At 42.6% G+C, this 12,889-nt stretch overlaps 1 protein-coding gene across 5 annotated transcripts in view; it reads right to left on the bottom strand.

Moving 5' to 3' along the window:
* The window catches only part of Per3 (period circadian clock 3), a 42,976-nt gene that overhangs the window by 15,453 nt on the left and 14,634 nt on the right, over nt 1-12,889 (bottom strand). For all 5 annotated transcript variants that reach the window (XR_001175733.1, XM_013034449.1, XM_013034466.1 and 2 more), the window contains 5 exons: nt 11,576-11,682; nt 10,968-11,124; nt 5,292-5,397; nt 4,218-4,346; nt 3,425-3,554 (listed from right to left, as the gene is read on the bottom strand). Coding sequence is in view for 4 of the 5 variants with exons in the window: in XM_013034449.1 (XP_012889903.1) it covers nt 3,425-3,554; nt 4,218-4,346; nt 5,292-5,397; nt 10,968-11,124; nt 11,576-11,682 (629 nt within the window). In the remaining variant the exon portion in view is untranslated. The remainder of the gene's footprint in view (nt 1-3,424; nt 3,555-4,217; nt 4,347-5,291; nt 5,398-10,967; nt 11,125-11,575; nt 11,683-12,889) is intronic.

Below are 12,889 nucleotides of genomic sequence, written 5' to 3'. Positions count from 1 at the left end.
CCTTTCCCTAGGGCATACACGCCGTCTGTGATCCCTCCAAAGCCATTGGGATCATCAAAAGCAACCCTCCTTCTGAGCATTTTAGGTCAGGCACAGACAGCATTTAGACAGTCACAATGCCACAACTCCCCTCACTTCATCTGATCACACAGACGTTACAATCACAAGAACGACAAAAGAGACCTTCAGAGAAGCAATGTATGCCATGTTTACTATTGTACACTTGTTGTACACCTCACGGTTACTGTTAAGCCTTTACTATGTCTAACTTACAAATACAATCACAGGTATGTATGTGTAAGAAAAAACACAGTATATGGTATATCGGGGTTTATGCACTCACGGAGGGTCTTGGAACCCAATCCCATGCATTAAGTGGGGGTTATTTATAACTACTGACCTGTTTTTCAGATTTACAGTGTTGCAGAATGGAATTGAACGATATGGAGAAATTGCTTATTCAGTAAGCCAGTGTTTGCAGCTTGCTCCTCCCCTGGAAGCATGAGTTTCTCACTGGCCTGGACCTCAGCACTGCAACGGGGTCAAGAAAGTTCAGCAACTTCCTGGCTAACTTTCCTTTTTGTGAAACTGGGAGTTTGAACTCAAGAATTTCATTACTGGGCACGTACTTTACCACCTGAGCCATGCTCCCAGCCCTTTTGCATTACTTAGATTTCAGACAGGGTCTTGCGTTTCTGCCTAGCCTCAGCCCACAATCCTACTTATGCATCTTGTACCGCTGGGATTACTGTACAGGTGTGTATTACAATGCTCAGCTTGTAAGTGAGATGGAGTCTCTTAGCAAGTCTTGAACTGCAATCCTCGTCTGCCTCCTGAGTAGCTAGGTGTACAGGTGTGACTCACCATTCTAAGTGTGGAACAATACTTTTTCTAGATGCCTGTCCCTAGTCAGGAACTGGGAGCATTCGCACTTGGTCTGTGCCGTTCTGGTGTCATCTTCCACTCAGGCATCTCACATGCCCCACGTGTGTCTCCCTAGCTCCAATCACCTACACACAGAGCTCGTGAGGGGCCTGCTCTACCTTGGTTGCTCTTCTCCTTCCCACACTAAAAAAAAATCCCACTTGTTCCTCTATTTTAAAGCATCCTCTGTGAGACAGGTGAAATATGCACTTGAAGCTGCTTTTTGGCTCTGACACGCTGTGCACAAGACAGGCAACTAACAGTCATTTGCCTTTTCCCTCCACTGTTTGTGTCTCTACTCAGCTCCCAACATTTAAATATAATATTTTCATTTCATTTTTAAGCTGCATTCTGGTTTCTCTCGCATAGGGAATATAAGAAGCTTCCCCGTCCCCTAACTCATTAAGACTGGTAGCTCTCAAAATGTTAATAAAATTAGGAGTGTCAAGAAGTGTTAGCTCTTGAAAGCTATACCATATGGTGACAGGTCTTCCTTCTCCCACAAGTCGTGTCCTGTGCGTGTTATTAGTCAAGAATGAGCGTCTAGGAGCAGGTGCACGTCACCCTCTGAGGCCTCAGTGCATGTAAGCACACTCAACAGCTGTCGGTCCCAGTCAACCACAGGGATGACAGAATGCCGCTGTCTGGTTACATATGCATAGTACTGGTGGCAGGGCCAGCGCAGTGTAAATGGCAGGAAACTAGACCTGGAGGTGGTGAAAAGGGAAGCCGCCCTGAGACTAAATACAACATACAAAACGGCGACCTACGAAGGAGACTGCAGTCCTGGGCAGCAGTGAGTAGCCTGACTGGATCAGACAAGCAGGGAAATGTTGAGGAATTTTAGCTAAGACTTCCTGAAAACATCTTCTTGGTCAGAATATGGGTAGTGACACACGACAAGAATACTATTTAAAATTTACACTTCTGCCGAGAATCTGGTGGTTGTAGGGGGAAGGCATTCCCACACTCATGCCTGTGTGCCTTTATATATAATAGCACAATAAACAAAATGATTAATTACCTACCAGAGTGAAAACAGAAAACAAAAAGTTCAGACGTGGTTACATCTGGAAGGAGCCCCAGGGTTTTTCCATGGCTGGAACGTATACAGCCCTTTCACATATGCATGTAGGAAGGTGAAGCCGGCTGTGACCGTATTCAGGGGTGGGGCTTTAGGGAGCGAAGGGGATTGGTAGGGACCTCACAGGAGGGCTGGAGGCAGGTGTGCTGCACTCACCATCCCAGGACTCAGGAGAACGAAGGAGATTTGCTTGGCATCACCTGGGTCATGTCTCAAAAAGCAAGTGTCTACAGGGAGCAACCCAAGCCCCTTCCTGTGTGTCTACCCTCCCCCGAGCACCATGGCTCCTCCCGTGGAGGCTGCGGCTTCCCAGGTCTTTCTGAAAGCAAAGATAAGGTCCTCAAATACCAGCCTGCCATCTTAGGCTTCTCGGCCTCAAACATAACACTGTGAGAAATAAATTCCTGTTCTTTAGAAATTTAGTCTCAAATTTTGATTCAGCAGCATACCAAAGCTACTGGTGATAAAACCTATGGTAAGAGCACTTGAATTTTCATGGCATAAATGATGTCAGTTCCTAAAAAAAAAAAAAAGCTATTATTAGTATTAGTATTATATTTGGAAACTGTCACTCCTACTGTGTGACGTACCCACATTTGGCAATGACAAGACATCATGGCTTCCAAATTCATTCTGGGAGATGATGAAGGGAGAGTTAGCAATATTGAAGTTAATTTAGGCTGGGGAATGGAGCGCAGTGGTAGAATACTTGGCCAAGTGAGGGCAAAGGCTGGGTCTGATCCCCAGCATGAAGGAATACAAGAGTTAATTCAATCTGGCCTCTATATTATAAAACTTTCCTCTGCTATACTATTAACTTTTCAAAATGATGCCACTTAATACAACTGATCCAATCCCAAGAAAAGAAAAAAATGTCAATGTTTTTCGTTTTTATGTTGTAAATATTCTCCAATTATTTGAATGACAGGAGAAATGATGGTTCTAACATTATAATCAAAAGTATATTCTAAGGGGCTGAGAAGGTGGCTCAGTGGTAGAGTGCTTGCCTCACACGCATGAAGCCCTGGGTTCGATTCCTCAGCACCACATAAGCAGAAAAAAACCAGAAGTGGTGCTGTGGCTCAAGTGATAGAGCGTTAGCCTTGAGCTGAAGAGCTGAGGGACAGCGCCCAGGCCCAGAGTTCAGGCCCCACAACTGACCACCCCCCCAAAAAAAAGGAAATTCTAAAATGAACTGTCAGAAAATTGGGGAACTCCTGTTACTGTAAACGCAAATTTTTCAGTAGAAGCACATTAGAAGAACATTCTGGTCTGATTTAAACTGCTGCCATTATTATTGTTCTATTTGTATCCGGCAAGTAAAGGAAGAAGAGAGCAGCTACAGAAGCTCGGGGTCCGCGCCCCTCTGAAGAGGGTGGCTCTCCCGAGAAGGGCCTGGCCCGCCCGCTCACTCACCACCCTGCAGCTCCGTCCGCATCCTCATCCCTGGCTTGACTGACGACGATTTGGTCTTTGACTCAATGTAGAGCTGCTGACCCAGATTCTTAATTTCATTTACATTGGCATAGACCTGCTCCAAGGTCATCTTGCGGAAAAGAGTGATAAAACAGTTTGTAAAAATGATAGAAATGTGCACTAAAACACTCATAAACAAAATACATTTACACTCTGGATCATTCAAGGCATGTTCAAAATTAGTTGTTATTTCACTACTAGGGTTTGAACTTGGGGCCTGGTGTATGGTAGGCATACTCACAGCTCTTTTTCCTTTATTTTTCAGGTAAGATCTTGAAGTTTTGCCTAGGTGGGCCTTGGACTGTAAAGTCTCCTACCTCTACCTCCTAAGTAGCTAGAATCGCAGGCATGAGACACTATGCTTGACTTTTTGTTTCCACATGGGGTTCTGGGTCTCACAGTAACTTTGCCCCTTGAATGAAGATTCTTCTGTCTTCTATCTCCTGAACAGCTGGAAATGAGAGGTGTGTAGCACCTGTGTTCTCATTTAGTTCAGTGTTCCATGGCATATTGCTATGGATAAAAGTCCCATCTGTACATCACAAAATGCTAATTTTCAGAAAGCATACAATAATTAATTCACCTTCCAAAGTTGGTATTTTTGACAAAATGGGTTGAAATGTATCAGATGAGAGTTTCAAGTTAAGAACAGCTCTGGAGACATCCCCCCACGAAGCACCACAGAGAACTGAAGGTGGCCTGGCACCTGTCCAAGACCCTTTCTGCCACGCACCGGCTCCTTTGGCATATCCTCAGCCCAGTGCCCACTGGACTCGCTGGACGACGTGATGCTCACAAGCTGCTCCTGTGAACCACTGCTTCCCAGGCTTCCGTAGCCACTGGAAGCACTCGCGTGAACTGGCTGAAGAGAGAAAGGGCCCCTTCAGTTCCTGGCTCCCCACAGCAGAGCATTTCTAGTCATTCCAAAATTAAGAAGAAAACTTCTCTGATTCTGAACTAGGTGCATGCAGGTTGAGCTAACCTTGGATGTTCCTCAGTCACCTTCTAATTCTCAAGGGCAAAGTCTTACTTTCTAGGTGGGATGACTATATCTAGAATACATATTTTCAACGCTGTAGTATATACATGATTTTAAAAATCATGATAATAAACTAGTTATTTTTGTTGAGTTTACAATAGATAAGACCAAACTTTACTTACACACACACACTATTTTTTTTTTTTGCTTTGGTTCCTTTTTATTGCAATCCATTACAAGGGCAAAGATCAACAATAATATAGAAACTACAAACCAAGTGAACTTACACACACTACGTATAAGTTTAAGAATGATATGGATATGTTCTGAACTCTATAGAGATTTTTATTAAATTTTGAAAACTACTGGACTAACAGCTGTTTACAAGAAGAACCCACAAATAGTACTTTTTCAATGAATGGTTTTCCTATTTTGCCTTATTATACCAGAAACACAGAGACCCAGCATCTCTCTTCTTCCACTTCATAATAATTATTACTTTTTAAATACACTGAAACCAAAATCCTGAGGTTGAGCCCTTTGGTGGTGTTTAGAATACAAGCATTCTCTCATGTAGAAAGCTATTCTGTCTTGTAGCTGTACCTCAGTTTGCTTTTTCCTTGTTTGCTTGAGTTCTACAAATGTTCTGTGTATTTCCCTCAGGGTAGAACTTAGTTCAAAGACAGAATGAGGAAGGCGAAAAAATTATGGAATGTAAAGATCTCTTCATAATTTACTTTTACTATGTGACTTTACTAATACTGAATATTAACGAAAACACCCATTATGGAAATTTTGTGTTAGTTTTGTTAAAACCTCTCACTTTACCTTCAAGAGAAGTTTGTGAATTTGCTCTTGTAATTCTGTTATGTCTTTGTCACTACTGTTTGTCTGCTTTATTCTGGTAGCAAAAACATCCTCATTTAGTGGACTCCTACAAAATACCAAGTGAAAGATTTTGAGTCAAGAAATTTAAAATTCATTTACAATGAAGTCCAAAGTGAATCTCTTTATGGGTATAGAAAACACAAAGAAACAAACGAGACTTTAGTGTTGCTCTTTCTCTCCCCTTTCTTTCTTCCAGTGCTGGGAATCAAACCCAGGGCCTCCACACACATTGGGCTAGAGCTCTATCATGAAGATACACCCCTAGCACATAAGTTATTTGAAATGAGGTTTTATTAAGTGATCTGGGCTGAATGCTAATATTACAGGTGTGGGCCACTGGCCAGCAACAAACAAGTTTCCCTAAAGTACCAATTTTTATGGAAACAGTCTGGGCACAAATACACAATATATAAATATTTAGTCATAAATCAATTCTGAAACCAGTAAAAGTATTTTTGGAATGAATGAGATTACCCATTTTTCACATACACACACACACACACACACACACACACACACACACACACACACACACACACTCACTCACTCTAGTTGTTAAGGGACAAGCAAAGGAAAGGCCAGTTGCCTCTCAGGACTTGGCAGATTAAATTCCAGTGGAACATCTAAACATCATCTCAGTTATTTCTATACTATAGTTAGAGAAGAGTGCAGGGTAGGGTGGGGCTTAGTGCTTAGCCCTTGCCTACCAGGTATGAAGCCCTGAGTTCAATCTCAGCACCACAATAAACACACAAAAAACATAGTGAGATGATTAGAGTGTCTAAAGAATTTCTCCAAATTTACATAACCAAAAGGTACTAGAGCCAGGGTCTAAAGGTACTTGTCTGAGCCCAGAGCCAGCGCTTTCCTATTACACCAGTCTAGTCCCACAACTGATGGACACCACCAGCTCAGTTACCAAAAGCTGGAAGACTGCCCCAAGTCAGAAGTTACTTTGAGGAAGTCTTAGGACAGCGCAGTGTCACAGAGGCACCCACTCCATGTCCCGGCTGGTGTAGCAGCTGCTGCTCACCCACCTGCCCTGCAGCTGCCTCTCAGCACAGTATAGTGCACCGTGTGCGCACGGGACTGTGCCTTGCCTCACAACAATACACTGTGCTTTTACACACACTGGGTGTCCTCTGCCTCTTTCCCAGACCTTGTAAGCATGGGTTGTGGTTGGTGTCTGCCGTTTCACTCCTCTATCTCCATACCAAGAGCAGTGGGCACCCACTAAGTATTTGTTAAAGAATAAATGCATCCACCAATGAATGAATGAATGTACAAATTAAACACGCTCTGTATATGATGAACTTAAGAAATTCTCAAACATAATTGGATGTTGTTTTTAAAGTGAAATTCTGAAACAGAAGAAGCTGTTTCATACTATGACATTTAGGTATTCCTAGTTGTGAACATTTCTATAGAACTTGACTATATTTGGGGGAAAAGAAAGGCGAAGGGAAGATTCTGTCTCCTCACTCTCAGGGTCCGGCACAGTGCTTTCCCAGTGCAGGCAGTTCACAAATACTGGAAGGAATAAATACATTAAAAATAATTTTGTAAGCCGGGCGCTGGTGGCTCATGCCTGTAATCCTAGCTACTCAGGAGGCTGAGATCTGAGGATCGCGGTTCAAAGCCAGCCCGGGCAGGAGAGAACGTGAGACTCCTATCTCCAATAAACCACTAGAAAACCAGAAGTGGCACTGTGGCTCAAGCAGTAGAGCACTCACCTTGAGCTGAAGAGCTGAACAACAGCACCCAGGCCCAGAGTTCAAGGCCCATGACCAAAAACAAAACAATAAGAATAATAATAATAGTAATTTTGTATGGCTGGGGTATAGCTCAAGTGGTAGAGTGGGGTGTTCACTAGTAAGTATGAGGACCCCAGTACCACCAAAATATATTATAGATACAATGTATAACTGTTATTTTATGTAAGATTAATGCCTAGTAGCCTCTAAGTTCTTTCCTTCACATTTCCTTAGATCTTGAGATACAAATAGCTGTTTTAGTTTTTTTTTTCCAAAATGCTGATGAGATTTGGAATACTTGTGTAAGTTTTATATATATGTATGTTGTAATTTCATATGTGTTAAATCAAAAAACTGAAAGGATAGCTTGGAAAATTCAAGACTTAGCCAGGTGCCAGTGGCTCACATCTGAAATCCTAATTATTTAAGGGGCTAAGATCTAGAGGATGGAGATTCAAAGACAGCCTAGCCAGGAAAGTTCACTAGATTCCATCTGTAAAACAACCAGCAAAAAAGCAGGAGTGGGGGCTGGGAAGGTGGCTCAGTGGTAGAGTGCTTGCCTTGCATGCATGAGGCCCTGGGTTCGATTCCTCAGCACCACATAAGCAGAAAAAAGCTGGAAGTGGCGCTGTGGCTCAAGTGGTAGAGCGCTAGCCTTGAGCTGAAGGACAGTGCCCAGGCCCAGAGTTCAGGCCCCAAGACTGGCAAAAAAAAAAAAGCAGGAGTGGAGGAGTGGCGCATGTGGTAAAGCATCATCACCCAAGCAGATAAACAAGCTGAGTAAATGCAAGGCCCTAAGTTCAAAACTCAGAGGAAGGGAAGAGGGGAAGACTTATCATTACTAATGCTTAGGGCAGGGACACACACCTATCAAGAAGTGCTTCTAGAAGGATAGTCACGAGAAAAATCTCACATGCTCTGGCGCTCCCTACACTTATAGAGTAACAGATAACGTTATTTTCATTTCCCTACTGGGAAAAATGTTTTTTTGACTAGTTCAAACAGCACTTAATTGGCAGCCCCATGTCTTACATTTCTATTTGTTACTTTTCTACCATAAATCAGTCTCAGGAGTTAGGGTAGCGAGGAGCCCATTTCCATTAAGGTCCAGGTCGTCTCTGCAGAGACCAAACCTTGGAGCACGAAGAAATGAAAACAATTTTGAGATCTTTCTTTACTGTACCTACCAGATCTCTTGTAATTTAAGCTGTAATAAAATATGATCTCAGTTTGTGTCACTCTTGGGACTTGAACTCAGAGCCTGGGTGCTATCCATGACCCTTTGTTTTCAATGCTAGTGCTCTACCACTTGAGTCACAACTCCATTTCCAGCTTTTTTTGGTAATTAATTGGAGATAAGAATCTCATGGACTTTCCTGCCCAGACTGGCTTTGAGTCGAGATCCCTAAATCTCAGCCTGCTAAGTAGCTAGGCTAACAAGTGTGTGCCACCAGCACTTGGCATATTCTCTGTTTAATATGCTCATGTATAAAAAGTTTCAGGACAAAATAGAAAAAGCAGGAGCAGGAATGGTAATCCCAGCACTTAGGAGGAGGCTGATACAGGAGAATTCCAAGTTTAAGGCCAGCTTGGGCTCAACAGGGAGACTCTTTTTTTTTTTTTTTTCTTGGCCAAGCCTTTTTTAATTTACATCAACAGGGAGACTCTTATCTCAAAAAAACACAACCAACCAACCACACAAACAAAAAAAAAACCCCACCAAAATTATTAAAACATAAACTCTTAAGGCGCTGTCCCTGAGCCTTTTGGCTCAAGGCTAGCGCTCTGCCACTTGAGCCACAGCTCCACTTACAGCTTTTTGGTGTTTAACTAGAGATAAAAGTCTAGTGGACTTCTCTGCCCAGGTTGGCTTCAAACCACTATCCTTAAATTTCAGCCTCCTGAGTAGCTAGGGTATTACAGGAGCCCAGCTAAAGCAGTCTTCATGTCAGTATGCCACTAAGTGTAATTTTCATACTTAAACACATAAAAACAAAAACCAAACCAAACCCACACAGAGATATTAAAGAGGAATCTATACCAGGTCAACTAAAATTGGACAAAAAAAAAATCAAGGCTGGTACACTGGTTCATGAATGTAATCCTGGCTACCTGGGAAGCTAAGATCAAGAGGATCACAGTTTTGAGGCTAGCCTGGGCAAAACAATCTGTGAGACCCTATCTTAATCAATAAAAACCTAGGCATAATGGCACTAAGTGGAAAGTGTAACTAGAAGGACTGCAATGCAGGCTAGCCCAGGCATGGGAGAAGCTATTGGAAGAATAGGAGAGCAAAAAGAAGGCTAGGAAATATGGCCAAATCACTAAATAATCTGCGTAGCAAGTGCAAGGCTCCAATTTCAACTCATAATGCCCACCCCCTCCAAAAAAAAAGAGAAGGGACTATGAGTTTCTTAGCTGCAAGAATAGCATGCCAGGTTATTCTGAACCCATTCTATACGATTATGTTACAAGGTAGGAACAGCAATGAAGCAGACAAGTTGGGTATGCTGATAGAATTACAAACAGTTCTTTCCTTCCCTTCCTCCTTCCTTTCTTTTTGGTGCTGGTCCTAGGGCTTGAATTCAAGGGCCTCATGCTTTTACTGAACTTTCTTAAATTCAAGGTTGACACTCCACCACTTTAGCCACAGCTCCACTTCTGGTTTTTTGATGGTTAACTGGGCCTAAGAGTCTAACAGACTTTTCTGCCTGAGCTGGCTTTGAACCACAATATACTATAAACATGAGCAACCAGTGGCCAGCAAGAATTTAATTTTTAAAAATATTTATAGGGGGCTGGGAAGGTGGCTCAGTGGTAGAGTGCTTGCCTTGCATGCCTGAGGCCCTGGGTTCAATTCCTCAGCACCACATAAGCAAAAAAAGAAAAAAAGCCAGAAGTGGCACTGTGGCTCAAGGGGTAGAGTGCTAGCCTGGAGCTGAAGAGCTGAGGGACAGCGCCCAGGCCCAGAGTTCAGGCCCCACGACTGGACCCCCCCCCAAAAAAAATTTATAGCCAGTGGGGGTTCATGCCTGTAATCCTAACTACTCAGAAAGCTGAGATCTGAGGATTGTGGATTGAAGCCAGCCCAAGCAGCAAAGTTTGTGAGACTTTTCTTTCTTTATTTTTTTGCCAGTCCTGGAGCTTGAACTCAGGGCCTGGGCACTGTCCCTGTTTCTTTCTTTTCTTTGTTTTTTTTTTGGTCGGTCATGGGGCTTGAACTCTGGGCTTAGGTGCTGTCCCTGCACTCTTCAGCTCAAGGCTAGCACTCTACCGCTTGAGCCACAGTGCCACTTCCGGTTTTCTAGTGGTTTATTGGAGATAAGAGTCTCATAGAGTTTCCTGCCTGGGCTGGTTTTGAACTGCGATTCTCAGATCTCAGCCTCCTCAATAGCTAGGATGACAGGCGTGAGCCACTGGTCCCTGGCTTGTCCCTGTTTCTTTTTGCTCAAGGCTAGAACTCTACCACTTGAGCCACAGTGTCACTTCCAGCTTTGTGGTACTGAGGACTGGAACGTAGGGCTACATTCATGCCAGGCAAGCACTCTACCACTAAGCCATATTCCCAGCCTGTGAGACTCTTATCTCCAAATAACCATTTAAAAAAAGCTGAAAATGGAGCTGTGCAGCAAGTGGTAGAACACCAGCCTTGGACAAAAAAGGTCAGGGACGGTGTCCAGGCCTTGAGGTCAAGCTGCTGGACTGGTACATACACACAAAAATACAAGTAAAATGTGCTGTCCAGTGATATTGAAAAGCCTGCACTATTGCTAACGTTTCCCAAAGGCTGTGCTTCCTTTAGGCTAAACGTATTACTTGATTAAGAAAAATTCTTTGAAAACATTAAAATGGACTGACTTACGTTCGAACTTTGTGTCGACCAATGATGAAAGATACTTTCCGGCTCCAGGGATTCACAAAGCTGGACCAACTGGAGTCCAGGATGATATAATCTCCATTCTGAGTGCGGAATCGAACAGGTGAGTGTTCAAAGGGAGGATGGCCAACGTACTTCAAGACTGCACAAAACAATAAGACGAAAACTAACTTGATACATACTAATTACAAGTGCCTTTGTAGTAATTATTTGTGTGTGTGTGTGTGTTTGTCATTCGTGGGGCTTGAACTCTGGGCCTGGGCGCTGTCCCTGCGCTCTTCAGCTCAAGGTGAGTGCTCTACCGCTTGAGCCACAGTGTCTCTTCTGGTTTTCTATTGGTTCAATGGAAATAAGAGTCTCACGGTCTTTAATGGCTGGGCTGGCTTTGAATCGAGATCCTCTGATCTCAGCCTCCTGAGTAGCTAGAATTACGGGCGTGAGCCACCAATGCTTGGCTTATTTGTAGTTTTTAGTAAGTTAAAAACAGCAAACGATTCTTTTAGCAGTCTCAAAACATCACTATTTGGTTTAAGGTTAAGCTCTAAGGGAAAATTAGAACAAGTCAGTGTTAACTTCTGAGGAGCAGGTCCTACCTTTTTGGTGCATGGCAAACATCAGAGGACGGTCTTCCGGGTGCAAGTATGTTAAGATGGATGTCCCGATTAGATCCTGAGGTAGGTAACCTAGCAAAGGCACTGCTCTGGGACAGACAGACAACACAAGAAAGATGTGACACTGAGCAAGTAATTTTTATAGTGAACATCTTTAAAAAACACTTTTGGAGCTGAGTGCTGGTGGCTCACACTTTAATCCTAGCTCCTCAGGAGGCTGAGATCTGAGGATCACTGTTCAAAGCCAGCCTGCGCAGGAAAGTCCATGAGACTCTTATCTCCAATTGACCACCAGAAAACTGGAAGTGGAGCTGTGGCTAAAAGTGGTAGAGTATTGGCCTTAAGCAAAAAGAGCTCAGAGACAGCACCCAGGCCCTGAGTTCAAGTTCTATGACTGACAAAAAAATAAAAATAAAAAATAAAAAAAACACTCTTGGATTAGAGACACACAGAGCTCAGTGCTAAGAGTATGGATAGCATGCCTAGGGCTTGGGTTCAAATACCAGTACCAAAAAAGAAAAAGTCTGACTTACTCATTTCTCAATAAGAAGAAAACACAAGAAACAAACCTAAGTTCCCGCTCTGTGAGGAAATGTGACCTAGGAGGTTGTCTGTCATGTTGCATCAAGATCATCCAGGAAGGAGTCTCCAGGTTAGAAGGCTCATGGAAAGCCACTAAATCACAATTTCTGGAGGAAGACTAGCAACCTGTATTTTCAGCAAGTTCTTCAAAGGAGTCATCCTGTCCATTATGTTGCTATTTAAAAAGATCTTATCATGGGCTATGTATGGAGGTATAGGACTATAATCCTAGCTACTTGGGAAGCAAAGATCCAGAGGATCACAATTCAAGGCCAGTCCAGGCAAAAAGTTAGCAAAGCTCCATCTCAATATGGTTGACACCAAAAGCTACAATAAGCATTGTTTTCTTACAGGTTAATTATCCCAAATACTTTGTTATAGTAAAAAAAGTATTAACAGGGCATGATTAAAGACACTAACTACAAAGAAATACAAAAATTGAATGTGATATAAAATGGCAGCATTAGCACACAAACATTTTTGGGATGAAGGTCCATAGGAAACTCTGAAAACACCAAGCAGAACTTTGACAAAACTGACTCTATTAGCATTTTCTATGCATAGACATTATGAATATATTTTCTAGTGTAATAAATGTAAGCAATTTTCAGATTTTTCTTTTGTTAAATGTTCTTTAAAAAGGCCACACAAAATATCTTGCCAATTATCTTGCAACTTATTAATTATTTTCTCTACATTTTTTTTTTTTTTTTT

Source organism: Dipodomys ordii, unplaced genomic scaffold (assembly GCF_000151885.1).
Source record: "Dipodomys ordii isolate 6190 unplaced genomic scaffold, Dord_2.0 Scaffold6, whole genome shotgun sequence".
Lineage (NCBI taxonomy): Eukaryota > Metazoa > Chordata > Mammalia > Rodentia > Heteromyidae > Dipodomys > Dipodomys ordii.
This window is presented reverse-complemented; position numbering and strand designations above follow the sequence as displayed.